At 51.6% G+C, this 26,536-nt stretch overlaps 8 protein-coding genes across 8 annotated transcripts; 4 read left to right on the forward strand and 4 right to left on the reverse strand.

The window, feature by feature from the left end:
• Window positions 1-282: 282 nt before the first annotated feature.
• T069G_03996 (haloacid dehalogenase-like hydrolase domain-containing protein) lies at window positions 283-1,092 on the reverse strand (the record flags this gene model as incomplete). The annotated part of the gene is made up of 1 exon (XM_056171206.1): window positions 283-1,092. The coding sequence occupies one exon, from the start codon at window positions 1,090-1,092 to the stop codon at window positions 283-285; it is 810 nt and encodes a 269-aa protein (XP_056032098.1).
• A 6,765-nt stretch (window positions 1,093-7,857) lies between these two features.
• Window positions 7,858-12,398, forward strand: T069G_03997 (uncharacterized protein; the record flags this gene model as incomplete). The annotated part of the gene is made up of 4 exons (XM_056171207.1): window positions 7,858-9,624; window positions 9,691-9,765; window positions 9,814-11,323; window positions 11,380-12,398. The coding sequence occupies 4 exons, from the start codon at window positions 7,858-7,860 to the stop codon at window positions 12,396-12,398; spliced, it is 4,371 nt and encodes a 1,456-aa protein (XP_056032099.1).
• Window positions 12,399-13,289: 891 nt separating this feature from the next.
• On the forward strand, window positions 13,290-14,231 carry T069G_03998 (OTU-like cysteine protease domain-containing protein; the record flags this gene model as incomplete). The annotated part of the gene is made up of 1 exon (XM_056171208.1): window positions 13,290-14,231. The coding sequence occupies one exon, from the start codon at window positions 13,290-13,292 to the stop codon at window positions 14,229-14,231; it is 942 nt and encodes a 313-aa protein (XP_056032100.1).
• Window positions 14,232-14,470: 239 nt separating this feature from the next.
• T069G_03999 (thiopurine s-methyltransferase (TPMT) domain-containing protein) lies at window positions 14,471-15,413 on the reverse strand (the record flags this gene model as incomplete). The annotated part of the gene is made up of 2 exons (XM_056171209.1): window positions 14,471-14,821; window positions 14,922-15,413. 2 exons carry the CDS (start codon window positions 15,411-15,413, stop codon window positions 14,471-14,473), a joined length of 843 nt encoding a protein of 280 aa, XP_056032101.1.
• Window positions 15,414-16,342: 929 nt separating this feature from the next.
• Window positions 16,343-17,320, forward strand: T069G_04000 (enoyl-(Acyl carrier protein) reductase domain-containing protein; the record flags this gene model as incomplete). Its single annotated transcript, XM_056171210.1, has 4 exons — window positions 16,343-16,372; window positions 16,432-16,456; window positions 16,517-17,195; window positions 17,257-17,320. 4 exons carry the CDS (start codon window positions 16,343-16,345, stop codon window positions 17,318-17,320), a joined length of 798 nt encoding a protein of 265 aa, XP_056032102.1.
• Window positions 17,321-17,981: 661 nt separating this feature from the next.
• On the reverse strand, window positions 17,982-18,212 carry T069G_04001 (uncharacterized protein; the record flags this gene model as incomplete). The annotated part of the gene is made up of 1 exon (XM_056171211.1): window positions 17,982-18,212. One exon carries the CDS (start codon window positions 18,210-18,212, stop codon window positions 17,982-17,984), a length of 231 nt encoding a protein of 76 aa, XP_056032103.1.
• Window positions 18,213-21,093: 2,881 nt separating this feature from the next.
• On the forward strand, window positions 21,094-22,204 carry T069G_04002 (outer mitochondrial membrane transport complex protein domain-containing protein; the record flags this gene model as incomplete). Its single annotated transcript, XM_056171212.1, has 3 exons — window positions 21,094-21,312; window positions 21,406-21,711; window positions 21,776-22,204. 3 exons carry the CDS (start codon window positions 21,094-21,096, stop codon window positions 22,202-22,204), a joined length of 954 nt encoding a protein of 317 aa, XP_056032104.1.
• A 598-nt stretch (window positions 22,205-22,802) lies between these two features.
• Window positions 22,803-25,172, reverse strand: T069G_04003 (SPRY domain-containing protein; the record flags this gene model as incomplete). Its single annotated transcript, XM_056171213.1, has 6 exons — window positions 22,803-22,954; window positions 23,010-23,492; window positions 23,557-23,803; window positions 23,880-24,007; window positions 24,088-24,311; window positions 24,394-25,172. The coding sequence occupies 6 exons, from the start codon at window positions 25,170-25,172 to the stop codon at window positions 22,803-22,805; spliced, it is 2,013 nt and encodes a 670-aa protein (XP_056032105.1).
• Window positions 25,173-26,536: the final 1,364 nt, after the last annotated feature.

The raw sequence follows: 26,536 nt of genomic DNA on the forward strand, positions 1-26,536 counted from the left end.
TGAATGCAATTCAATAGTGCAACAAAGAGCAATGCAGCTACGCAACCAATTGTCAAGCAGTCTTATGAGACATACTCTTCAAATCGAGGAGTTACTCTCACTCGAGTTTATATAAATTATCATGGCAACCCGTTATAAGTAAGACATCTCGTATATCAACACGAAGACTTCAATCCCCACACTCAACATCCCCAACTATCCACTCAACCCCCAAATCCAATAAGGCCAGTAGTTTCCACATATTCACAACCCTCTTTCCCCCCGTCATCTATCACTTTCTACCTACTCCAGTTCCCCCAACTTCTCCGCAACGGTAAGCAGCCCATTCTCCCCCTCCGTCACCCACAAGTCCACCCAGTTCTTCGCCTCTATATATCTCTCCTCTTCCTTCCCCCACGCCTCCTCTCTATCCCTCTCGACGTAGATTGTCCGCAAGCTGCAAGCCCTAGCGGCGTGAAGATCCCCGAGATGCGTCGCCACAAGGGCCACTTCCTCCGGCTGCAAGCCCAGCGCTCGCACGGCGCCGAGGTACACTGCCGGGTCCGGTTTGTAAGCCTTGAACGTCTCGGCGCAGAAGATCTTGTGGAAAGAAAGCCCGCCAAAGTCAGCGAGGTCGCGTAAGAGGCTGGTGTTTCCATTGGATAGCGTGCCGGTAGCATATCTGCGTCCCAGCTCCGCAAGGCCATCAGCAGAATCCGGCCACGGAGTAAGACGATGCCAAACAAGACTCAGGCTCTCAATCTCCGTCTCAGTAAAGAGGCCCTCAAGATCCCATTTCTCAAGGAGCTCGACGAGACTATCATGATGATGCTCGTCGACGCTCTTCCAGGGGTCCGTGTCCTTGTTGAAAGATCTCGTAAAGGCACTATACGAGTCCCGCCATTCCTGGATGAAGCGGTCCCAGTCCTTCTGCGTGAGACCTTCGAGACGGGCTTTCAAGGTAGCAGGGAGGGGGTTTTCTTGAGAAGAGAGTTTGCGGAATATGCGGAGGGAGATTTCGTCTGTGACGGAGGAGCGCCAGTCGACGACGGTGCCGAAGACGTCGAAGAGGAGGGCTTTGATGTTGGTGAGGGGTGAGGTTTTTGAGGGCATGATTGGTTTTTTTTTTTTTTTGTTTTTCGTTTTTTGGTGTTCTGGCTTTATCTTCAGATGATAATACTTGTTAAAAGGAAGTTGGATTTGGAGATCTGTCTCGGCTTCAATATACTCGAAGCCAACATTACATTTAGTGAGTCACAAGTTGACACTTGCAGTTGATGAAGCGTCACCGAGGTTAAAGTTTAGATCTACAAAATCACATGATTTAATGTCGCCATCGACAACCCACCAAGCCTCATCATAAAGCCTATATCAGTAGAAATGAAAATAAGACGGCTAATAATACGTCGTTAGATACTGAAATTCTCACATGAAAACAGACGTGCAGTGAATGCGGATGCCTTTTCCTCGTCCTGCTGTAGGGTAAGAAGGGAGGCGTCTCATGGTATGTAAGTGACCATTACTTTCATCATTTATCTATGGATCTATACTAAAGAATGTAGATTATTTTTTTAATGTGAGAAAACTAATTGGTGTAATAGTATAAGTGTCTGTAATAAATAAGCAATATAAGAGATTTTGAGTGATTGCGATGCGAGTTCCCAGACAGTAGGTGGCCTCGGTATACCAACCGACTCCATACAACCTTTCATGCGCAACATACCATCACTGCACTCCTTTGGTAGGTGATATTACAAACGCAATGAAACTCTCAAAGTTTGATACGCATCGTAATAACTTAATAGCAAACCCCGGCAAGATTTGGCCCAAGCCACCATGCACTCCCTACCGATACATAACCGAGTTTCATCATCTGCAGAGACATTGCCTGGAATCAACCCGTAGCCGAGTGTGACGCACTTACATAAAACAAGCCACTGTGATGAATGCATCTCATTGCACATGGCACATTTGCCACATGTATTCCCGCAAGCCACTATCACGTATTAAGTCTTGATAGGCGGTCGGTCAGTCGCAGGATGACAACGAGTCTGGGATACGATAGAGCATTCTTGATGTCAGAGGGAGCATTACATGCCAATCTTCCCAGGAGATTGCTCCGCAAACGCAAGCTAGAATAAATAAAGTCATTGGCGCAAGGATCAACCATTTATTCGAAACGCCCGCCACCGCACTGCCGCTGGACTGGAGGCGATCAAAGCCTCGACAAGTCCCATTAGGCTCGTGGCCTGCCTAATATTAGCAGTCAACTCCCAACTAGTCGAGGCTCGATCAAATACGAGTAAGTTGACATGTGGATGCCACCGCGGCTGTCATTTGTTACCCTTGTCCCCCAACGCCCGCCTTATTAGAGTGTACGGTACTCATGACTGACTGGTATGAAAGTGACTGCCAGCACTGTGATATTGTTGAGCTTCTCAAGGCCAGAGTAGACTTCGTGTGTGACCAACAAGCTGCCAAGATAGCTGAAACGAAAGCCACGCTCTTCATTAGACCGAGGTCCAACATACCTACGGGCCTTTTACTTCTTTAAATAGAAGACTCCCTTCAGTACCCATTGTAAATGTTGTGTCACCGTGACAGTGACGGCTCGGGTGGGATCCTTTGTGACGAGAGCGCTTGGAGCCTCGAAAACAACGCAAAAGAACATAGACGGCCAACTTACCAACGGCAAAAAGGGAAAAGATGTACTATCATACCGTTTTACCAATTCTGATGAAAACGTGATCGTGCGGGGATGTGGAAGACGTCTTAGCCGGATACCAACCCCAGGCAAGCGAGGAAAGGTGAGCACCAACGCAGACCATTAAGGAGTACATGTCCAAAACCTTGTACAAGCGTGAGTATGTTGTCGACACATCTCCATACCAACGGCATCTCCGGGAATACCTCGCTATCCACAAGCTGACAGTCCAATCTACGCCATAGCAATTGTGGAGGAACAAAATGATATCAAAAACAGGCATCACTAGGAGGACGCGGATGGACGGTCCGGAACAATGGTGGCCAACGTCCCGCTGTGCAGACGGCTGATATAGTCTCAGATGGCCTGGGCCTCATCAATATGTCTCGTAGCTTCAACGGTACACTTCGATTGGGGCGATTGGCCCATCAATTAAGTGAAACATCCAAGGCAATGTCCGCTAGGCCGGCTATTGCTGCCGGCATGCCGCTATGTTTGAGTTGGTTCTGTGACACCCCTGCCCCGGGTTAAGTGGCATTCATGATCTGCTATCGGTTTGTTCTGTGAGCACAGAAGTTATTGGCTGCGGTAACATATAAAAGATAGCGTGGTAGAGTGCAGAGTGATTCCCTGTACCACATACTACGTATGTACTCGTACTAGGCGATTCTTCTTCAATGTCCAGGGCAGTTCAGCTCCGTATTGGCTGTACTCAGCTGAATGTAAGAAAGTAGCCTGTGGCTTCTATTGAATGCTGATCTTTCCGCCCTGGGAAAGTGATCTGGATCCCCGGAGCGTTTAAGAAGACAATAGTTTATGGACTTGGCAGGCGGGGGTAGTATTCGCGGCTTTCTCTGTTCCTCCCGGTACATCTGGAGATTGGTCGTTTGATGCTTGAGCCCTAGAAATGTATCCTCTGTCAATATTGACAGATTTAACAGTTATCAGAATCTCTCACATTTCCGCCTCTGTGTGAATGGGATACACAGAGACTACAGTCGATATGCTATAGCTACAGCCAGATAAATGGCGATGAGGGCTACCATACTCGTCTGTGTACCGGACGAGGCCGCACAATATTCGTAAGTATCAGATCCAGCGGCCTAGCAACTTCATCTCCTTGTTCTTTTTCTTTTCTTTTTTTAGACATGTAATTGGCGAGCTAGGAACCGGCAGAACTTGTTGTATTAGTGCTGTAAGTCGTTCAGGATGGAGGTGGAGTAGCAGTAGAAAGCGGAGAAATTGCAGGAGCATGGCAATCGCCCTATCACCCATCACATCTCAGGCTAACCTGAGGGAGCGAGCTCGACTAGCACCCAAGAGAGCTGATGTAGTGGCGGCATATTGGAAAGGTGGAGTATGCCGCGTTTGCTAGTGGGAGTTCCTATCAAGACAGAGAAGCATGCAGTTGTGCTCTGGCCGTTCATGTTCCCCTGCATATGGCCCGCTGAGTTAATCAATCATCGGCTGGAGAGACCCTCAGATGATATGAGGTTTGCATGAAGGAACAAAAAGGTCTGGCAATTCCGTAATTTGGTGGTAGCTTGTTTGCCAACAGCTAATACCAGGTGGGTACAAGTGAGTTGGCCAAAAAGGCTGATGATCGGCGTCCGTCTTCTGTGGAGGGACTACGAACGGCCTAGATTCGACAGCAGGGACGGGAGATAAAAAGCAAAAATCATCCTTTGCCACTTATCATTTTGCTCAAGTCATCAATCCGTGCCATTGAGGGGCTTCGACGAGACGCCGGCGCCATCTGTCAGTTGACTGTCTCCGTGGAGAGAGCCTCAAATGCCGTGCGCACGGAGCAAGATTCATATCGTTTTGTTAACGTTCTGATGGCGACTTAGCCTCGCCATGGATAACCTAGCTGTCAGACAATTAAAGATCACCACAAGAATATCCCGTGTACGAAGCTTGCACTCGTATCTGTTGATGGTTTCGGTCATGCCGACCCCGATGAACATGCGGGCCAAAAAGAAAAAATCATCAGCAGGACCTTATCCCCATGTCTGCTCAATTAACTGGGGATGGGCCGTACCAAGTAAGGTTGGTTCCCCTAAAAGAGCACGAGGACCGGGCTGGTTTGCCAAGCTCGGCCCGCTTCCTAGGCCAGCATAGTTTCGGGCCTCTTGAAATCGAAGAACAGTGGCCCTGGTCGCGATTAATTTCCAAAGCAGCCAGGGAGGCCAGCTAAAGTAAATGAGCCAACCCGTACCCCATACCAGTGACTTCCATACAAGCGCAATGCTAGGCACGTGTACGATCTACCAGTAATGCTATGCCCCCTACGGACAGCATTCCCCATAACCTTGGAAGAATGGAGCACAGCAAGTACTGCGAAAGTAGCATCGTAGAATCTGCAGGACGATGCAAGGTACGCGCTCAGGATTCGAGAGCGTGGAAAATAGCCGAGCACCGCCATGGTGGGAGAGCTCATAATAAACCCGGTACAGGCACTTGTGTGTACTCGTACTCTGTTGCAACATCACACCCGTGTGCTTCGGTCGGGAGGGCAACTGACACAGCAGAGTCTCACCATAGTACCGGGCCGTAGCGCAGGCGACGGCGACGTGTACCCGTCCGTAAAGGGGGAGGAAATAAAGCAGGCACAGTCCATCGTATGGGGTACCAATAGTAATGGTGATGACGGCTCGAGGGCCTTGAATGATGACCGAATAATGAGACTAACTTTGGGCCAACAATTGCGAATCCTCCCATCATTTCCTGGAGAAGCAATGTAGTGGCTGCTCATCGGCCGCCGTGGCGAGTGTCATCCTGGACCTGGAGTTCCATACGAGTACTTTTACGAGTACAAGCATGGTAGTCTAGAAACATTCGCTCTAGCCAGGATGCTCCTCCTATCCGCGCATACACTTGAACAGGCGCGATTTCGGATAATGTCGTGAGGGTGGTCCTGACAGGGATCCAACCAGGTGACACCGGTAGCCTTGCATATGTGATATTGCCGTGCATCCACGCTGGCTTACATGAATGAATGCCTCCGCGAGATCAAGTGTCGCCGTCCACTTTCAACGGTACGTAGCCGAGGGCCCTCCTTATTGCAGTAATTATTTTATGCCATTCCAAGACCGTTGGCTCTTTACATAATTTAACGTTGTTCCCTCATATAAGAAAAAGGCCGGCGCAATATCCCATACAAGGTAAGAGCAGGAAGCCCCATGCTGGTGATAATTTCTACCAGCCTTCAGTCCGTCACCAACCCGGGTGCGTTGATAGTCAACCGTATTCCGTGCGAGGAGCGGGCACACTCATGTTGCCGTATCATATTCGGTCTCGCACCGGACGATGGTGAAACAAAATAAAGAAAGCCACTGGCCGGATCCTACGCTTTGCGGCCGGGAATGAGACGCCACCGCGCCATCTGCCAGACCAACAGCAGCTGTAATACTGGTGCCTCTGAGCTGAAGGGGGGAACCTGACAGGCCATCGGGTTATTAGTAGGACGTGTATTAGCCACTCGTATGGTGGGCGTTTTTGGCGTTGACTGAGGACCGCTAATCAGGACTGGGAGTAGCATGCTGGGAGTGGACGCTTGGGCCCTCGCGGATGATAGAACCGACGCAGGCCCCTGGCCAATGATGCAGCGCAGCTTCGTCTGTAGAGGGGGAACAAGCTTGCAGGGGGGCAGGGTGAAGAGAGAAAACAAGCAAGTCTTGTGCCTTCAGCTTCCAAGGAGGGATAATCATGGCTGCTGCGGTAGATTTAGGAGGGGGCCCTTGGAGATGCCTGCCGGGCAGCTTGCAGTGGTGTGCATATGCGGCCATCTGCTGGCGTATTCTCGTGCGAGGCAAAGCCCAGGTGCTGCATTGTATAATGTTAGATTGCATGAATGATCTGAAAAGGGACGAAAATACTCTGGGGGAGTAGTGGTTTGAAGACTTGCTTGGGCACGATCAGCACTTGACCCCGGACTCAAGGGACTCAAGGAGGCTCACACCAGCAAGGTAGAACAGCAACAAAGCCTCTCTTCAGCTTGGGCGAGTCCGTAGCCAGTCCGTAGCCAGTCCAGACAGCCCTCCATCTGCCTGGCCCTTGTTCCCAAGCTTCCAGCGTCCTGGGATCGCCTCAAGCACGGCCCACATGGGCAGAGTCGACCCCGATCGCGCGTCAACCAACCAGGCAAAGTGGATGTGGACAATTAATACTCCCTGCCTCCTGCTCTCCCGGCACCCCGGCGGAATACCTCGTCATTATCTTTTCGTCTCGCTGTCTCCTGTTCTGTACTTGTCGTTATCGCCGTTTGTCGTGTCTTTGTGCTGCTGGCTGCTCCAGCGACAATCTTCAGCTTCGTACGCCACGCAGTTTGCAGGAGCGTTGTCCGACTAGAAGCCGGCTTTGCTTTTCTTCTTTTCCGGCGTCTGTTGTGTTTCAATGGATTAAGACACATTCAGAAACCATCCACGAAGCCTTTTCAGGCGGTTCTGCTTCTTTCCTTCCTTTTCTTTCGCCTTGCGTCCAAAGGTGAGATTCATGTGGCAGGAACAAGCGACACCCTCTTGCTCTTTGTTGCCAGCTGCCTTGTTAGCCCTACGAATCCCAAAGACAAACTGACGCCTTTAATTGCTTCAGTTCTCCCCATTTTCTTTATTTAAATCGTTGCATTAGCACTTCATTGCGAATACCGGCGTCGAGACCCTTTTGCTACCGTTCGGCATCTCCGTGTTTCATTCCAAATTCCCCTTCGCATTCGACTAGATCGAGTAACCGAACCGTTTGAGAAAACCATCACCTCTCATTCCCCCGCCTCCCCATAACCAATGCTTTTTCATTGTTGAAGCGAATTTCTTTCAACAGTCTCGACGACTTCCTTTTTTTTTTTGTACGAATTGCGTGTTTTAGACTTCGAAAGCAAGACATTAGTACCCAGCCACTGGCTCACATCACCTGCGGCGTGCATAGTAGCCAGAGGGATTGCCTGTTAAGACATTTGTGCCGTCTTGTAAGTCGTTTCCCCTTGCTTTGGATGTATCACGGCAGCGAACCCTTTGGCACCAATGAACCCTGAGACAGTTCAGACCAGCTCTTGTCTGCAAAATACTAATGTTGAATCAAAGGATTATCGCCCATGACAAAGGTTGGTTATCAACCGGCTGCTACCCGTCATATACAGGCCTAAAACTAGGTAGCTGCATTGACTCAACTTCGCAGCAATGTCGGCCTGGACAGACGACGAGTACATGAATGCGCAGGCCGCAGTCTCGCTGCCTGCGCGAGAGTACGTTCCTTACAGAACACCTTCGACCAAGTCAAGGAAGTCGAGGCGTTCAGCACGTTCAATCACCCCACCGGCAAAGAAGAAGATTTCGCCGTCGAGAAATGGAAACGCCTCTAAGCGTTCCTCAAGGGACATAACAACCGACGAGCAAATCAGCATCCTCGATCCACGACGCTTCACTCCCACTCTGCATGCCAACTTGGTGTCCGAAATCTTGTCACTGAGAAGAGACCAAGAAGAAAAGGTCAAGGTTATTGAGAGCCTCGAAAGTACACTCCAAGCAAGCAGAGAGGAGCAGGAAGCTCTGCAAGACAGTGTCAATGCAGCAACCAAGGAGACCCGCTCGTTGCAACGACAGCTGTCGCTGCTGGAGGGTGGAACTTCTTCAGCATTGGGAGATCTTTCACGAGAAAGAGATGAGGCTGTCGATTCAGCGACTGATACGAAGAAGCGCCTAGATGCAGCCCTGAAGAAAATTCGTATCCAAGAAGAAGATTCTCAGCGAGTTCATGAACAGTGGGCTGAAGAAAAAGAGAACTGGGAAGATGAGAAGCGCAAATATGAGCGGCGAATCCATGTGGCGGAAAGCCGCCTCAAAATGGTACTTGATGAGGTTGCTGCCTATCAGGCAAATCACGCAAATGGAGCTTCTCAACAAGGTCGTGGCCATGAGAGTGATGCAGAAGACAGCGGTAGAGAGAATGACACAGGCAGCGTGAGAACAATGAGTCTCACAAGCAGCATTCGTTATTCCCTGGCCAACGGACCTGGCTTTTCTCTCAATGGCTACTCTCTGGCAGATGAGCTCAAATTCGATGATACGGATGACCAGACGGATCTTGACGGACGCGAAAGCGTCTTCTCAAGCCCACGACAACAACACCGGCGAACATTTAGCCGCGAGAGTGTTATTAGCAAGCTTCACCGAAGGACAAAGAGCATTGAAAGTGTGAAGCGTCCTGGCAGCGTTGCACGTGGCAGAGTTTTCATGAACCAATCAGTCCTAGAGGCTCTCGAAGGCGAAGATGAAGAGACCGAGGGAGAAGACTCTGCTCCGGCTCGTACTCGCGCTACCTTTAAGCCATCTTACGCTGACGCTGGAGTTCAGTCTTCTCCTGCTTCTGAAACTTCGTACAACAACGCTGGAGTCCAGTGCTCTCCTGTTTCCGACTATACATACAGCACCACTGGAGTCCAGTGCTCTCCTGACTTTGAGCATAGATACAGTGATACAGGCGTCCAGTGTTCCCCTCCGGCTCCGGCTCCCGTTCCGGCTATCATTACAGCTCCTATTTCCACCCCCAAGCCTGTATACACCGACACTGGAATTCAATACTCTCCCACTCCCGAACCCTCATATACCGATGCAGCAATTCAACACTCCATTGCTTCCGAGTCTTCGTACACTGACACAGGAGTTCAAGATGCACCTAACTCTACAACCTCGTACGCTGATACTGGAGTTCAGTACACAGCTACTTCTGAGCCTACATACGCTGATACAGGCGTTCAGCACTCACCTGCTTCTGAGAGCTCTTACGCTGATACAGGAATCCAATTTTCTCCACCACCTTCCCCTACACTGGAAGTGATGACATCTCCTGAACTGGAGTCTGTCATTTCTGAGGTAGTCGAAAAGAAACCGTATGAAGAGACACCCCCGCGATCGTCCGAAATTGAAGCAAATCAGCGAAAGAAGAGAGTTAGTCTACCCCCTGTTATCGAACCGCCCGCCACACCCCGACGTATGGTGTCATCAGCCTCGCAGACGGTTGAGGTTCCTTTAACCCCTCCGAAGACACCAAATTCAGTGTACGAGCTGCGTGAGGATTCCCCTGTGGAGGTCGAGACGCCGAAGCCTGAACCGAAGATGACGACTTCTTCGACGCAGACCGAGGCTCCTGCTCCCGTAGTTGCTCCTATTGCGCTACCTCCAATCTATATCCCGAGCATCAGCATTCAACCACCAACTAGCCGGCCTACCTCGCCGCACACTCCGAAGCTACCCCAACATTTCAAAGACTTTGGATGCCAAGTCCATATCATTGTTAAAGGCGATATGGTTGACTCGAGCTCTCAAACAGAGGCAATCCAGACAGACAAGAGACTGGCTCTTCTTCCAGCCCATCTTCAGCCGTCTTCTATCACTTCCCGTCCTACCTCGCCTCATCCTTCGGGCATTGCTATTCCCGACAAGAGCGCCAATCCTCTTGCTGGCGGCTTACCTCCTCGAAACCCTCGACGGCTGGAAAGCAGCCGGTATAGCACCGAGCTTCCGTCTTCCCCCATCAGCCTCCGAATGGATGACCATGATTTACACGACTACAACGATGATCTTCTCCTATCGAGCCAACGCGGTCCAATAATCCCACCTCGCCGTTTCAGCAGCCTGTTCTCCGGCTTTTATACCGATTCGGATGAGATTGACGAGTTTGGCGAGCTGGACATGAGCGATTCTGAGTATCGAACCGCCTTGACGGCCCCCAGACCTCCATCTAACCTGAGCCGAACCAATAAGCGAAGTTCAGTGGGTACAGTCGCAACTTCACCTGATCAACATTCCAAGCGCTCTGGTAGGACATCTGTAAGATCAGTAAGGAGCACCGACCTGTATAGTGTTGGTGAGAATGAGCCCCAGTCCGGGAGATCAAGCAGGCTCAACGAAAAGTCACCAGCGCCTGCACCAGGTCCATCAAGCCGTAACAGCGTCACGCGAAAGGCTACCATGGCTCAGACAGGCTTGGCTAACTACCCTACCATTGTTGAGCCCAAGAATCAAGCACCATTTCCTATCCCAGCCCGAGCCAGCTCACGGAAGCCATCCATCAGCACCAGTATCCCAAGCGATGGACGCAGCACTCCATCAAGCATTAGCGGGCATCGCCGAAGCGGTAGCCGTACTTATTATGCAAACAGCGTTCATGTTCGTCGTGTTCGTTCCGCAAACACTCTGCCACACCATGAACGTCACCGCAGGACAGGCAGTCGAACACCACCTCTATCACCTTCCACTGAAGCCCCTGAAAGTCCCGGTCTCCCTCCCCTGCCCCAAAATGATATCACGACGCCGCGCCACCGAGAAGGCAGCACCTATAAGAGGCATCGCCATCAGCTATCCAACAATACTGTCATGACTGCCAAATCCGAGGCTGTATCCCAGGCAAGCTCACAAACCCCGGGAGTCGTGGATGCGATTGCTCAGACCATGGTTGGAGAATGGATGTTCAAGTATGTTCGCAGAAGGAAATCATTTGGCGTTGGAGACGCAGGCCATAAAGATGAGAACAGCAACGATAGGCACAGGCGATGGGTCTGGGTAGCACCGTATGAGCGAGCTATTCTATGGAGCAGCAAGCAGCCATCTTCCGGCAGTGCTCTGTTAGGAAAGACGGGTCGCAAGCGTAAGTGTATGCCCCTGAAGTGAGAATTTCCGCTGAATACTAACAAACTTGAATAGTTGCTATCCAATCGGTCCTCGATGTGAAAGATGACAACCCGGCACCTCGAGGTGCTACAACGCCCATCTTCAACCGATCAATCCTTATCCTCACGCCACAGCGAGCACTCAAATTCACAGCGCCTACAGCTGAGAGACATTATCTCTGGCTGACGGCATTGTCATTCCTGGCCCATTCTTATCAAGCCGTGCCCGACGTCCTCCCTGCCCAGCCCCAACAACACCTCTCGGTTAAGCAGCACCCTCTCCCAAACTTTGAACCGCCACGCCCTACGAAGTTGACGAGAGGAGGAATACGAGATTCTATTCGACTGGCCAAGGGCCGAGCAGGTCCGCCAAAGACAGAGCTGGCAAGCATGCCTAGCATCCCTGATGTTCCCACCGTACGGATGGGCGATGTTTCCAGGTTTCGAGTGGCAGAGTCCGTGACTGGAGTCGGGCACTCAAGGGAAATCTCGGTGGATGCCGCCGAGCCACCTATGATACCTCGCTTCAATGATCGGACAGGCCACACGCCAATAAATCATGGTCGCAAGCGTAGCAACACAGGAGGTCGTGTGCCCCCGCCGCTATCTTTCCGAGGCTTCTCAGGGCCGACTCTTGGTGAAATCAGCCATCACTCTTCAAACAGTACCGCCGGTGCCAGTATCGAGACGACTGGTTCTTCTGAACTTTACCAGTCACAAGGATCTCCTGCCAGCTGGGGTATAGCCCAAACACCGCTGTCAACGGTATCATCTCAGCAAGGCAACTTCTTTGATGCAATAGGTACTGTGCGCATGGAGGCGTTTATTAGCCCTCATGCATACCAGCAGTACAACGAATATCAAGAAGAAGGTGAAGATGATTACAGAATGCTTGCGCGAAAGAAGAGTAAAGAATTTCGCCGACGCAGCAGCCGGAATCGCCGCCGAGCCCAGCTGTCAAGGAGCACCCGGGGATCAGACGAATTCTTCAGCGGAAGCAAGACAGCAGGGGAGGAGGACTTTTTCCGAGACGACCCTTTTAGGGGCTTTTAAATGGTCTGCAATAGCCATAACCCACGAAACAAATCAACCATCAACCACACGCTCATTTTTACATAATATACCAGCGATCCAAATATAACGGATCAAGCAACACCACGACGGGATACCCTTCTTTTTCGACATTATAAACATCTACATTTTGCTTCAAGCCTTGTATTGATATGAATTACGGTCATTGCCGCTTTATTACTTCTTCTTTTCTTTTGCTGTTCCTTTGTTGCTTTTATCATTCATTTTTGCGGTGCACGGCGCTGATTTTCTTCCTGAACATATACGTCTGTATTAACATATTTTTTTTGTCTGCGGATGGATGTAGGGGTCAAGGGGACTCCGAAGCATATACAAAAAGGGGTGTACACAAGGCAAGAGGGAGCAATTTCCACCATGATCTCACGCTATTGGAGGCGTCTTTGGTCTGGATATAGCAAGATAGACTTGGAGATGCGATTGGCAGGGACGGCGGGATGAATGCCCTTTCAGCAAGGAAGATTGGGCGGCCTTTCTCTGGGAACATGGAGATGTTGAGAGAAGGCTAACACTAGATAGTAAAAACTGAGATCAATACGCTCGTAATACAACGAAATTATTACTCAATGTCGTGAACATGGTGTTACTATGGTGAACAATTTGTCATATGCTTGCTGCATGGCCGGATCCAGGGCAAACGCCGGCCCCGCCAAAGGCAGAAAAAAAAAGACATCAGTTGAGGGCACTTTGACTTAACCCCGCCATCAACACCTACTTGTACTACCACTCAAGCTTACGACTTTCTTTCCGGCTTTGTGTATTCGTCATTCGTTTGGAAGAGGAAAAAAAGAAGGGAAAAAAAACACAAGAAGAGAAGACAGAGAGAAGCAAAATAAACATACAAAGAACAACAAAATGGAAGCCGAGACATTGGAGCAGATGCAGTCGCGGCATCGCCGTGAGCTCAAAGACCTCCAAGGAAGAATCACAAGCAAGAAGAAGAACGCCACGAAAAAGACACGCAAGGGTGTCAACGACGAATGCGCTGAGATGGAACGACAACTAAGAGAGAAGCAAGCCTCTGAGGTTGCGGTCTTGAATGGAGAGGTAGAAGAGGATCTCGAGGAGGAAGAACATGAAGAAGAGGCACAGCAGAACGACGCGACGACCAACGGGGCGCAAGTGTTGGAAACAGCGACAGCGAAGCTGAATCTGGAGGAGAGCGGCAACGAGCAAGCGCAGCAGCCCGGCAAGAAGCGAAACCGACAAAAGGAGCGGCTGGCGCGGCGCGCTGCCGAGCAAGAGGCGGCGATGCTGCACGCCGAGCAGGAAGCGTCCAGCATGACGGACCACCGGGCGCGCGAGAGCACATACATGAAGGGCGAGTTTAAAGCTCACGGGCTCAGCGAGAAGGACATCCAGCCGGATGGCCACTGCCTGTTCGCGGCGCTGGCGGACCAGCTTGCGCACAACGGCATCCCGCTCGGTGCCGACGGCAACGACGACAAGGAGCCGGCGTATCGGACGGTAAGGAGGAAAGCGGCCGGGTTCATGGAGGCGCACGCGGATGACTTTGCGCCGTTTTTGGAGGAGGACCTGGAGGGTTATGCGAAGAAGATGAGAGATACGGCGGAATGGGGCGGGCAGCTGGAGCTGATGGCCGTGGCGAGACAGTACGGGGTCGAGATTAGAGTGATACAGGACGGGAGGACGGAGAAGATTGGAGAGGGAGAGGGAGAGGGAGAGGAAGCAAAGACGCTGTGGCTGGCGTACTATCGGCATGGGTATGGGCTGGGAGAGCACTACAACTCCTTGAGAAGGGCGACGGCGGCAGCAACTACGACGGCGGCGGACTGAGCATGCATCATGATGATATCGTGAGAGTCTTTATTTGCGTATTCATGTTATATCACAGGTCTATGGGAGAGCTTATTTTGTCCTCTCCCTCCTTCCTTCTGGAAGAAAGAAGGGAGCTCATGGGGCCCAGCTTCGATCTTACCGCTGCCCCCGTCCTACCTACATCTATATACGGAGCCCTCGTCACCTTCCTTGCAACAGAGCGCCCACTTCAACTTCAGCACCCTGCAGTGGCGTTACTACCGAGACCACACGGAGATGAAGTCCCTGACGCTCCCGTCCTCATTTGTGCCCGCCTTGTGCGTCCTCGGCGGCTTGACGAGGCACACGCGGTGCAGCGCATCCGGGTGAGGCTGCTTGGGAGTGGCGCTGGGCTTGACGTTGCCGTCGTCGGTGTATTCGATGGGCTCGCCGGGGTTAGCTAGGAGGGCCTCGTAGACTTCGGGCCAGACGCCCCAGGGCGGGCCTTGCTGCGAGAGGGGCTTTCCGGAGGGGAACTCGAGGCAGATGAGCTGGCCGCCGGGGGCGAGGAGCTGGGCCATGCGCTTTGCCCACCTGGGGCGCTCTGAGGGCTGGAGCGCGCAGAGGAACTGTTTAAGTCGGGGTTTGGAGCTGTCAGCATTTTTATTTCCATAGAACGGGGGCATATTATAGAAGTTTTGGATGGGTGTCTTTTTTTTCGTTGCTCACTGTGTAGTCGTATATCAGGTCAAACTGGCCCTTGCCGCCCTCCCAGGCATCGCCAAAGAAGTCGCCAGACACCCACGTCACGCGACCGCATTCAACACCCTCCTCGATCGACTTGTATTTGCCCTCAGCGGCGGCCTGTTTCTGGTTCTCCCGAGCCATGTCCTGAGCTTTTTGGCTGTAGTCCAATCCGACGACGTCGTAGCCGAGGGAACTCAGGAGCAGCACGTCATGGCCGAGGCCGCAGCCGGGTATGAGGGCCGACCTTCGGATGACGGCGCCGGCGGCGTCGCGAAGCGGGTTGCCGCGGGGGTCGCGCTCGAGGGACGGCGGGATGAGGTCGGTGCGCTGGGCGAGCAGGTCGGCGAGGGCCAGGGATGGGCCAGCGCGGTCCCAGGGGTGGAAGGACTGCTGGTAGAGGGCGTCCCAGGTGTCGTTGTGCTCGGAGACGGGCTTGGAGGCGAAGGTCTCGCGGAGTTTGGAGGGAGGGTCCATTGCGGTACTGTGATTTAGCGGTGAATTGTGTTGGGGATTTTGATTAGAGGAGAGAAAGGGACAGAGAGAGAGAGGAAGGATATGTGGGATATGGAGGGGATATTATGTAGTGAATGTGGTTATGCAAGGACGATGCTTGGATTTGGTGTAGTGACGAGGCGAGCTAATTGACTTAGTAAATAGTCGCAGCATTAGTAGCTGCATCACATCATCACATGCAGGTCGGCGGGTGAATGGGCGTATAGTAAACAACTAACACGGTACAAAGCAATTAAGCAAGCGCCACTTATCAATTCACCGCCGGAGGAAGCGAGAATAGCTTGGTTGGATCAAGTGAAACCCGGCATTTGCCTTGTTTGTCGAAAAGTCCAGGTGATTTGATTTCGTGGGGATGGTTATAGTGGCGGGGACGGATCTCGGGTTCGGGGTACGGGATATCCATCCTCGGGGCTTGAATTTGTGTTGAGAAGGATTGCTTTTATAATAAGAAGTAGAAAATTTAGACGGTATATGATAACGTATAATGATCTTATACGAAATTTTATTCAAATATAAACATTGCATATAAAGGCCATCGTCTGCGTCTATTCCAATCCCAAGGCATCAAGAGCTGCATCTTTTTGTCCAGTGAAGCTGTCACCCACCAAAAAAAGAACGAGCTGCGTATCGATAACGCCACGACGTTCTTAGGTGGGGCTTTGAAAAGAAGAAAGCCAGGATACCGCCTACCCAAAGCGGACAAGCAATTTCGGCACCACAAGCCATGAGCCTCGGCTTGTCAGCTTGAATGACATATCGGCCATCTCCACGGTTGATGATATTCTTACTGTTTTCTTACATCGTTGCGTTTCTTTCAAATCACACCAAATCACACCAATTGACAGGAGTATTCTTTATAATAAACAATAGAGTTACACTGTGTCATCACTATGGATGTCACTAATTTGTTCAGCGTCAAGGTAAAGTATCCCACTAAAAATCCCCATTGATGCAAGCCAGCTCACCAACGCGTTTATAGGGCAAAGTCGTCCTCGTCACCGGAGGCACGTTTTCCTCCCCCAGGCAAAACCCCCAAAGCTAACCCGTTCTTATCTCATCTGCAGGCGCCAAGGGCATCGGCCGCATGATCGCTGAGGGCTTCGTCGCCAACGGAGCCAAAGTCTACCTCACCGGCCGCGACGCCCCGGCCTGCTCGTCCGCGGCGACGGAGCTCACAAAGATTGCGCAAAACGGCGGCTCCGCGCACGCCCTGCCCGGCAACCTCCAGGACCTCGCCCAGTGCCAGGACCTCGTGAAGCGTCTCACGGAGCTCGAGCCCAAGGGCATCCACGTGCTGGTGAACAACGCCGGCGCGGCGTGGGGCGCCGACATCGACTCGTTCCCGGACCACGCGTGGAATAAAGTCCTGACGCTCAACCTGCACCGCGTCTTCACCCTCTCGCAGCTGCTGCTGCCGCTGCTGGAGAAGACGGCGACGGCGGAAGATCCGGCGCGGCTGATCCACATTGGCAGCATCGACGGCATCCGCGTGCCCACCGTGTCCAACATTGCGTACGCCGCTAGCAAGGCCGGCTTGCACCACATGTCCAATGTCCTGGCCAAGGAGCTGGGCCCGCGGAACATTACGAGCAACGTGCTTGCTTGCGGGCCGTTTGCTACCAAGATGATGAAGGCGACGCTCGAGGCGGTTGGAGATTACGTTCGGAGCGAGGCGCCGTTGCGTAGGATCGGTACGCCTGAGGATGTGGCGGGAGCCAGTTTGTTCTTGGCGAGCCGAGCTGGGTGAGTAATTTCTTTTACGTGTTTGTGAGTCGAGGCGAGACTAACTTTGGTGTGAATTCAGAGCGTTCTGTAACGGCGCGTTGATCCGGGTGGACGGCGGTGTGTCCCATGTATCCAAGCTTTAAACGGGGACATGTACGATTTTATTACTGCAGTGCTTTGATTCACAAGCGATGTCACGCAGACCAAGCAAGAGAGATGGCGATTAATTCAAGGAGGCGTCCATGACAGCCTCGTACAAATTCCATTAGCGTAGGGCGGGTATTTATAGCTGGCTATATATATGCAATGTGAGAGGGAAAATGATAAGAAAAGATGACAGGGGGGAAATAATAAAAAAAAAAACAATGAAATCCCAACACAGCAGCCGTGTATATGTACAAAAGTCCAGACCTCCCTGTAGACCAACACCGTCCCATCCATCTGATAGAACCCATTAACCAAGTATAAAAGAGACAGCACAAAGACTGAGCGCGCACCACTTTCTGACGCCGAAATCTCCCGTGTATATGGAATGACAATAAAGCAAGGTGTATCGCAACGGGGAAAAGGAACCAAGTTTATGAAAACCCAGATCATGCTTGTGAAAAAACAAAGACGGCCATCTCAGCATCGCACTCTTTCGTACCCGTAGCGCCCAGCAAGCCGAGCCGAAGATTGACAAAGTCCGTCTCTTCGGCCGACATATTTCTCAGCATAGGCGTATCTTGGCGGCGAAGAATGATTTGAAAAAGAGATATGAGATGACGACAAAGCCCGGATAGATATTTTGGATGATCCGTCAAATCAGATATTGAAATCCGCAAAGTCGCGCACCATGACGGCGGCCTGCGCACGCTTAGCAGCCTCGGCGACGAGGGTAAAGTCCTTGAGGAAGGGCTCGGTCGAAGGGGCCTTTGTCTGGACGGGGGCCGGGACCATGATGGCGGCGGACGAGCTGGGAGATTGCCTGGTGGATGAGGATGATGAAGAGGAGGCGCTTGAGGCGGCGTTGAAAGCGGAGGAGGCGTCCATCATGATGGTGGTGATGGTGTTTGTATTTGAGGATTTTTTGAGAATGTTGTTGGTTGTTGTATGTAAGAGCGGCGATGATGAAACCCAAAGACCGAGGGTAAAAGCGACGCAGGTTCTGGCTAAGACGTGGAGAAAAATATGGGGGATCTGCGCTGGGGGGAACGTTGATCGTTACGAGTCGAGTGTATTCCCAGGTTATGACGGACTGACTCCGGGGGGAGTGTGGAAAGCGACGGCTTTTTATCCTGGACAGGGCGCTTTTTTGGATGAATTCAGCCGGGAAGAAGCTGGAGCTCTTTCGTGTGCCTAGTGACACTTTATTGCGTGGTGTGTGTGTGTCTGGTGGGGGGTCGGCTGCAAGCAAAATCCTAATGAATCAATGTCTCACTTTTTTGGTGGTTTATTGTCCCCCTTTGTCTAAAAGCGATGAGAACGAAGAAAAGGATTGGATGGTTGATGGAGAAATTTCAAGGAGAGATAAATGGGGGGAGTGTGATGGATTCAAGTTCGGGAAAAGAAGGGGAATAGAGCAGTCTTTATCTACGGAATGGAACTTGTAACGAGTTCTGGATTGCCGGCAATGAATAGCGGACAGCGGACAGTGGGGGGGAATTAATTCGGGTCGGTTTTCTTACGATGGACTTGGTTCTCACGCACGGTTATGACGACAGCGCCAGCCGCTAGCACGGGAGTACTTGAGCAGCGGTTTTACGGGGGAAAGGGACTTTGGGGACATCCGGCCTTGCCTCGGCATGTACATACCGCACCGCTGCCAGATGAAGTGACAGACGGCAGGATGGACGAGTCAATGGGAGATGATTTATGGGGAGATGCTATTTTCACTGATTCATTCATTTTGTTTTGCTTCCGAGTGAAGTGATCTCTTTGGGGGAGGAGAGGGGAATGTTGAACATCTGGTACTGTACTGCTTACTGGACCGAGTTCATAAGCGTATCGACACATGAATAAGAACAAGCACAAGCACAAGAACAAGACAGTGACAAACCCCACGTCTTCAACCGCGTCTTACAGGCAAGTATCAGCGGGTGCTAGAGGTGTCTGCTAACCAAGTCGGTGCTTGTACCGGCCAATAGTAGCGAGTGGGGGTGATTCGACGTCCATTCACAACACCGACTGTTTGTCATAACCGCATTTATTCACTTGCATTTCTGTACAGGTGCTCTGCTTGGATTCGTGCAATTTACTGTCACAACTCGGCTGCCGTGACACGCCGGTGGCTCGGCCGAATGAGACGAGGCCACATTGTCCGTCTCTTGCATGAGTCCGTGGGCAAATGGGACGATATCTACCTTACCTTGCACAGTACATGTGTAAGAAAAAGTGAAAGGCGAGCCTAGAAAAACGATCGGATAAACCGAACCCGATCTTCGGAGCACAGCAGCCAACAGCATTGAACAAGAGCAGAGCAGGACGGGTTGACGGGACTACTGTAGGCAGAAGCATTTTCCATACAGTATCCTCTCACAAACTTTGACTAGCCTCGTTACTTCTTATGCTAGATTAGTAGCAAACAAGCCAGACTAGAAGCGATCTGCGAATGGGCTGGACCCAATCCAGGGTCTCCTCGGACGTCCCTGCATCTCAAGTGTTCAGGGTCTGCGCTGTGCTGTCTTTTGCCTTGCCTTGCCAGGCCCTGCACGTGCATGAGCCTCTAAACTCCGTCCACTGCAACACCTTGCAAAACTCCATACCTGTTGGTACGGTATCCATTGATCTGTATGAGACCAAAAACAGCCTCCAAAGACAGCAATACACATATACTCAAATAACAAGCCTAAACAACGAATCGCGCAAGGAGCGGTGAGAGCGATATTACTATCCCCAATTCCCGAAACTAAATCTGGAAAATGGAGATTTGGGGTGAGGAGGCGACCCAGGGAAAAAACTTAAGCAGCTGAGCCAACCACGGAAACCCTTGGACGCCCCCCTCTCTCTCTCGTGTTAGTGTGGAGGGAAAATGGAGTTTGACGAAACGAACGATATGCTTTATCTAGGGCCGATTGCAAAGGGGTGAGAGAGAGAGAAAAAACGAGACCAACACATGCGTTCACACGACTCGTACGGCCGTCTTTCTCGGCTTTGTTTCTTACCCTCCCCTCCCTTGATCGTGTTGCATGGTACATGATACGGGCTGCAGCAGCTGTGGGTTGCAAGCTACTGTAGACTGCCCGTCCATGACCTGATTTCTGATGCCGTGCTCGACAATCACGATATTATGCTGGCACGTAGCTGGCACCAAGCAGCTTCACCACCCAGCATCGAGTGATATGTTCAACACCATCTTCATCGCCCAAATATGTCCGATAACCCCCGATGCACCATCCAAATACATACTCAAATCTGTATTACAAGCAACAAAATGAATCGGGAAAAAAACAGAGACCCTTGAAGTTCCCCCCCCACTCGGCGCCCGTCAATCTGCCTCTACCGCCCCACTCCCCCAACAAGAAGAAGAAAAAGTTTCCTTTTGTTCCCAGACATGCAACGTCACAGGCTGGGCAAGTTTCTTCCTTTTTTTTGCTCCGAGATTTCTCCCGAACCCAACGCAAGCCGGGGTTGATTGATGGGGACCCCTTCTAGAAGCTCGGCCTTATTTTTTCCTTCCATTGTCTTTCTTGCTGCCTGGTCTAACTCCCGTTTCGAAACCAACAACGATTCGCTTTCCGACTCAGCCTCAGCCTCGCATCGCCTCGTCGATTCTAGCTGAAAGAACCCCGAGAACGGAATTAGAAAGAAAGTAAAAAAAAGAGGGGTTGCTCGTTTTGAAACCCATCATCCCCCCAATTAACCCTCTCCAATACCATCCCTCACACACCCCGCCTCGGTATCTGGAGTATCAAACCCCGGACTCTCTCTCCGCCACATGGCCGGCCCCCCGTCTCGCCCCGGCTGGTTCGCCGTTCCGGCCCCCGTCCGCGAGCTGTTCAAGATCTTCCCCTTGACCACCTTACCGGCCGAGTCTCTGCCCGAGCAAGCTCCCGAGAGAGCGCGTGTACGACCGAGTCTGTATGTCTTTGCGCGGACGCTGGAGGATGCTCGCAGCGGCCGGCCGAGTTTCAATCCTCAGTGCTTGAAGTGGCAGGTAAGCAAGCATACAACTCGGCTCTTCGACACCAATGACAACATCGTGTAATTGCTCGTCATCTTAAACTAACACCCTGATCCAACCAACCAGACATTCCTCCGTATAGCCGGCGTAGACGTCCACCTCGTCCCCTCCAACAACCACGCCTCTCCCTCCGGCGCATTGCCCTTCCTCCTCCCCCCAACAACACCAACATCCACCCCAGAGAAGCAATCATCGACGACACATCCAACCAGCAATGCCGTAACAAAACCAACAGTCCCCCTCACGGGCTCAAAAATCCACCGCTACGCCAAAGACAACTCCCCCAGGGAAACAACAACCTTCTGCGACACTCCCCCCTCCCGCACCGAAGCCTACGAAGCTCTCCTATCACAAAACCTTCGTCCCGCATGGGTAATGTCCCCATCTTCATAACACAAAGCCCCTCTTCATAGCTAACCTGTTATATTCTAAAAAGCTCTACGCCCTCTACCTCCACGACGCAAACACACCCCTCCTCAAATCCCTCTACCTCCCCCCCTCGCCCATCCTCTACCTCCCCTCCCTCCACACCCTCCGCAACGCCGCCACCGACGAGATCCTCAAAACCACCCGCCGCAGCCTCGTCGATCCGCGCCAGCTCCTCGTCGACGCCACTGACGCCCTGCGCTCGCTCTCCGCACTGCTCACTGATAACGACTGGTTCTTCGGCCAGTCTGAACCGGGCCTGTTCGATGCCGAGGTGTTTGCCTACACGTATTTGATCCTCGACGAGGCGTTTGGTTGGGCTGATGACTATTCGCTTGCGCAATGTCTGGCCAAGTTTGACAATCTGGTCGAGCACAGGAGAAGGTTGTATGAAAGGTGTTGGCCCGAGGCGCTGGGAGAAAAAGTAAATACAAATTAAAGCACTCCTGCAATGTACAATAAATAAACACCATCCAAAGTAAAAGAGCAAGATGCTCTTTCAGAAAAAGCGAGTGTAGCTCATCAATGCATCCAATCAAGAAGCCATAAAATCAACCAGACCCTCGCCCACTCGTCTTCAATAATACATTGGCTCTATCTGATTAGAAGCTCAAATGTCACTAATCCAAGAGATCAACCCAGCCCGTTCCCTCATCCCACCTATCATGACACCTCTCCTTGTAGCTTATACACAAAGGCCCCAAGCTTCCTGCACCGCAATCACGCATCAGCCATTAATTTGACCCGTGCCCATTTCTCCATTGACGGTGGGTGAACGCATTGCGTTCGCTTGCTACCGGATTCCCAAATCTAAACGCCTAAAGCAACCAAAAGAATGAAAGAGGGGAGGTGGGGGAGGGAAAAAAGGTGAAGCAAACTTGAGATAAGAGAGAGGAGAAGAAGAGAAGAGGGAGAAAAAAAACCATCCTAGCACCAAAAACTCCAAAGATGCGAAAAGCCACACGAGAAGCAGCTTCAAAAAGGGACGAGGAGGGAAAATTTGCTGTGCCGATGAACGTCTCGGCAGGGTCGTTTCTTCACACCTGTTGAGACGGTTGAATGCTATCTACCACATCCTGCAGCGAGACAAACGCTCCTGGGCCGCCATCCTTTCGTAATTCTTCCAGCAGCACGCTGGTCTGCGCATATAGCGTTTCCAGCGATGCTCGTGATGACTTCCCCAGCGATGCTACATGGCTCATGTTAGATGTAACTTCGAAAGCGTAGACAAGGAGAAAACCCACATAGTATAGCAGAGTTCAGCTCTTCTGCAACCGTCACCCGCCCTTTTCCATCCAACAGGTGGCTAACCTGCGGCTCCTTAAGCGGATTTTTGTATGCCACCAAGGCCCAGATTTCGTTCAGCGACTTGCTAATCTCCTTCCTAGGGTCGTTGGCAAACTCGGCCTGCAAGGCCTTGCCATAGCTTAGCATCTTACTTTCCAGCTTGGTCAGCTCTGCACCATGATCCCCTCCATCTGTCTCCATGTTGTCTCCCCATCCGTGGCTGCCGTTGACATCCAAGTCCATCTCTTGGCCCAGCTCAGTGCCCCTTTTGGCGTCGTACTTTATGCTCAGCTCGGCAGCCCTTCGCACCATTTCGATGAACTTGCGACACCGTAGCTTGAAGTATACCTGCTCATTGTCGCGAAGAACTTGCGGATAATACGTATTGGTGTAATCGAGCGCTTGGTCTATTTCTCCATCGAGTATCGCTCGCCGAATTCCTAACCAAAGTGTCAACAAAGACTTGACAGGGACCCATTCTGATAAAAGGCGGCATCAACTTACGTTGTCTGTTATTTGCGTCCTCATCGTCCTTGATGTTGAGGCCGTCCACTGTCACGTTTGGATTTAGGTTCAGGGCCTCCTTTTGCAGCTTCATATCCTCTGCAAAAGCCCTCGCCGTCTCCACATAGCCATCGTGTTGGAGAAACTGCAGCACCAGCGCTTGAATGAGATCCGTCTCGTTCATGCCAGGCTCAAGGTGCGAAGTGTCTGCCAACTGAATTGCGTTCTGGATGTTTTCTCGTTGTTCCTGTTACACGCCGTGTTAGTGTCCTCTTGTGCAATTCGCCGAGACATGAAAAAGGTAAGGTGGCTTTTGTGCGTACATTCATCATGTCATCAATGTTAAAGACAAATGGTGACTGCCCAAAATTGACGGAAATTTCCTCGCCCTGCTTTTTAAGGCTGATGGTCGGGTATAAACTGCTCCGGGTGACGTCGTGAAATGCGACCCCTGTTTGGTTTCAAGCATGTCTCGTTAGCTATTTATTGCAGATATGCGGGCGGCACCGTGGACAGTTCGCAAACACGTACCAAGCATCTGTCCGTTTTTGGTGAAGAATGCTGTGTGGTCTCGAAAGTTGACTCCGCACCCGATCACGTCACCGCTGTTAAACACCGGGCCAAAAGGCCTGCCAATGTTTTGGCCTGTAAAACACCGGCCGTCGTCACCGTGATATCCCCAAGATTCCGGCTCCCAACCGACGGGCCGTGATAATGCTGCGTTTCTGGTAGAAAATCCAACCGCAATCGTCGTGCTAAGTGCCGCGGTTAGTGGTATGCTCATCAACTGCATGGCCCGCCTCAAAAAGAAGGAGGGGGAGAAATCTTATTACATACTCGTCTCGTTTGCCCGAAATAATCTGCACCTCGTAGTAGTATATTCCACATTGGGGAGGCATGAAATTATCTGCTCGGATAGCACTAGCCTCATGATCGCGCTCGTGGTGGCTCTTAGGTCCAGCATATTTGAGCCCGAGCAAGTTTGGCGTCACCTCTATCGACTGCCACATATCGCCTGGGTTCCAGTGGATCGGCAGAGGGGCCAGACTGTCATCTCCATCATACGGCGTCCTCTCCAAGACGGAGTGCAGTATGCCTCTATGTGAGCCAGGAGGTAGGGGTGTCGTGCTAAGACCCGGAGTGCTGAGATCCTGCCCATCTCCTTTGGTCCGCTTGCCCTCCTTCTGAGCTTCTAGCTTGGTATTGTACGCCTCCTCCAACTTCTGAACGTATGTCGACCCCCTGAGATACGAGGGCACAAAGAACCGATCGTCACTGGAATCCACAGAAAAGATGTCAAATGCTCGAGAAAAGGACGGCAAACTGCCGGTCGGCCGCCATACGTTGGCCATGTCGCCTTGAGTTACCGGGTTATCCATTTCAGTCGAGGTTGCGGCCGGCGCAGGCCCTAGACGGAGCGAAGGATCGAGGAGCAATTCACCGTTGGCGTCTAGCACGGATGTTCGAGCGGGGTGCGTATAAAAGTTGTAGCTGCCTCCCTCGCCGGGAGGAACGGGGTCGTGTGTGGACGTATATTGGTGTTGGTAATCGAGGGATTCAGCAGACGATTCCGAGTCTGTGAAACCAGATGAGCCATGCGGTTCCGGACTAGACATGACGAGGCAAAAAAAGAAAAGAAAAGAAAGGGAGACGAAGGGAAGAGGGCAAGCAAAAGGCAAAAGGCAAAGGCTCAAGCGGAGAGGGATTGGGGGGGTCGTGCCTGGCAAGCGAGCAGCTCAGCTACTGAAGCAGCTTCCAACAAGCTTCAGTCAACGCGCCGCTCGTTCCAGGTCCGGCGACGGTATACAAAGGCCCCGTATACAGATGTCCGGAGGGATGCAATGACGCGGGAGGTAGGATTTGAAGCGCAACCACGAAGGCAGGGAGGGTTTCCAACTCGGTGATGTGCAGTATCAGAAGGAGGCAAAGAGAGATCGGCCGGGCCAAGATAACGGCGTATCGAGGGAGGGGGAAACGGCGAAGCGGGCCGACACGCTGATAGTGATAGCAGCCGCCTTTTGCACAAACGAGTTTGGCGCTGGAAGCCCAGAGGGCAGCAATGGCTCTGGGCAGTCTCGAAGGGTCGAAGGGAGCAGAGGCGGAGGGCTGGCAAAGGCTCGACAAGCTGGCTCAGCTGTTGGGCGGAAGCGTCGTAGTTGTCATTGATCGGGTGGAGTTGCAAATGGAACTGATCAAACCACGTCGAGACGCTGTCATGCACGCTCTAGCACTATCACTTCGGGTCTTGTTAGTGGAGCCGCCAGTGGGCAGCGCTTCGCCTGAGCCTGGAGCGGCGCATTTCTGGCGCTGATCGGATGCTGTTAGCAGCTTGAGCTTCAGGGCGACGCATCACGGGGACATGGAATGCTTCAGCGGGCCGAGACATTATTTCCAAGGAACTGCTATATTAACTCGTGCTATGATGTGAATGCCTGTATGTATGTATGTACATGCATCCGCTGTCCGATCCGGCATCAGAAGCTCAGTTGCTTGCATCGGCTGTACACTGCACTACCCACCCGGAGTACATCCAGACACCACCTACCATGGCAAGTGGAGGACAGAAAAGCCGCGACCGAGAAGATTTCGAGCACCCGCAAGTGAAATCATACGCCTACAAGAGGAATCACTACATCTACATTTCCCTATCAACTACTACTATAGCTACATTTCCCTATTAAATGCTACTAAATCTATATTTTTCTAATCACTGCTACTAAATCTATATTTCTCTAGTAACTGCTAAATTATATCGTAAAGTCCGGGTGCTGGCAGAACAGACGTTCCCCTGCAAAAGCACTACTCGATGAGTTGATTAGATGCACATATTGCTGAATGTATGTACCTATTCATTTTGCGGTCTCGCTTTTTCTAACCTCCGCTTGCATGGTAGCAGCCGTGAGATTTACAAGTACTCGTATGACGGTTGATGGAGACTAAGGTTTGGATTAGTATACAAAATCAGCCAAGTGGTTTTCTT

This window comes from Trichoderma breve, chromosome 2 (genome assembly GCF_028502605.1).
Source record: "Trichoderma breve strain T069 chromosome 2, whole genome shotgun sequence".
Classification (NCBI taxonomy): domain Eukaryota; kingdom Fungi; phylum Ascomycota; class Sordariomycetes; order Hypocreales; family Hypocreaceae; genus Trichoderma; species Trichoderma breve.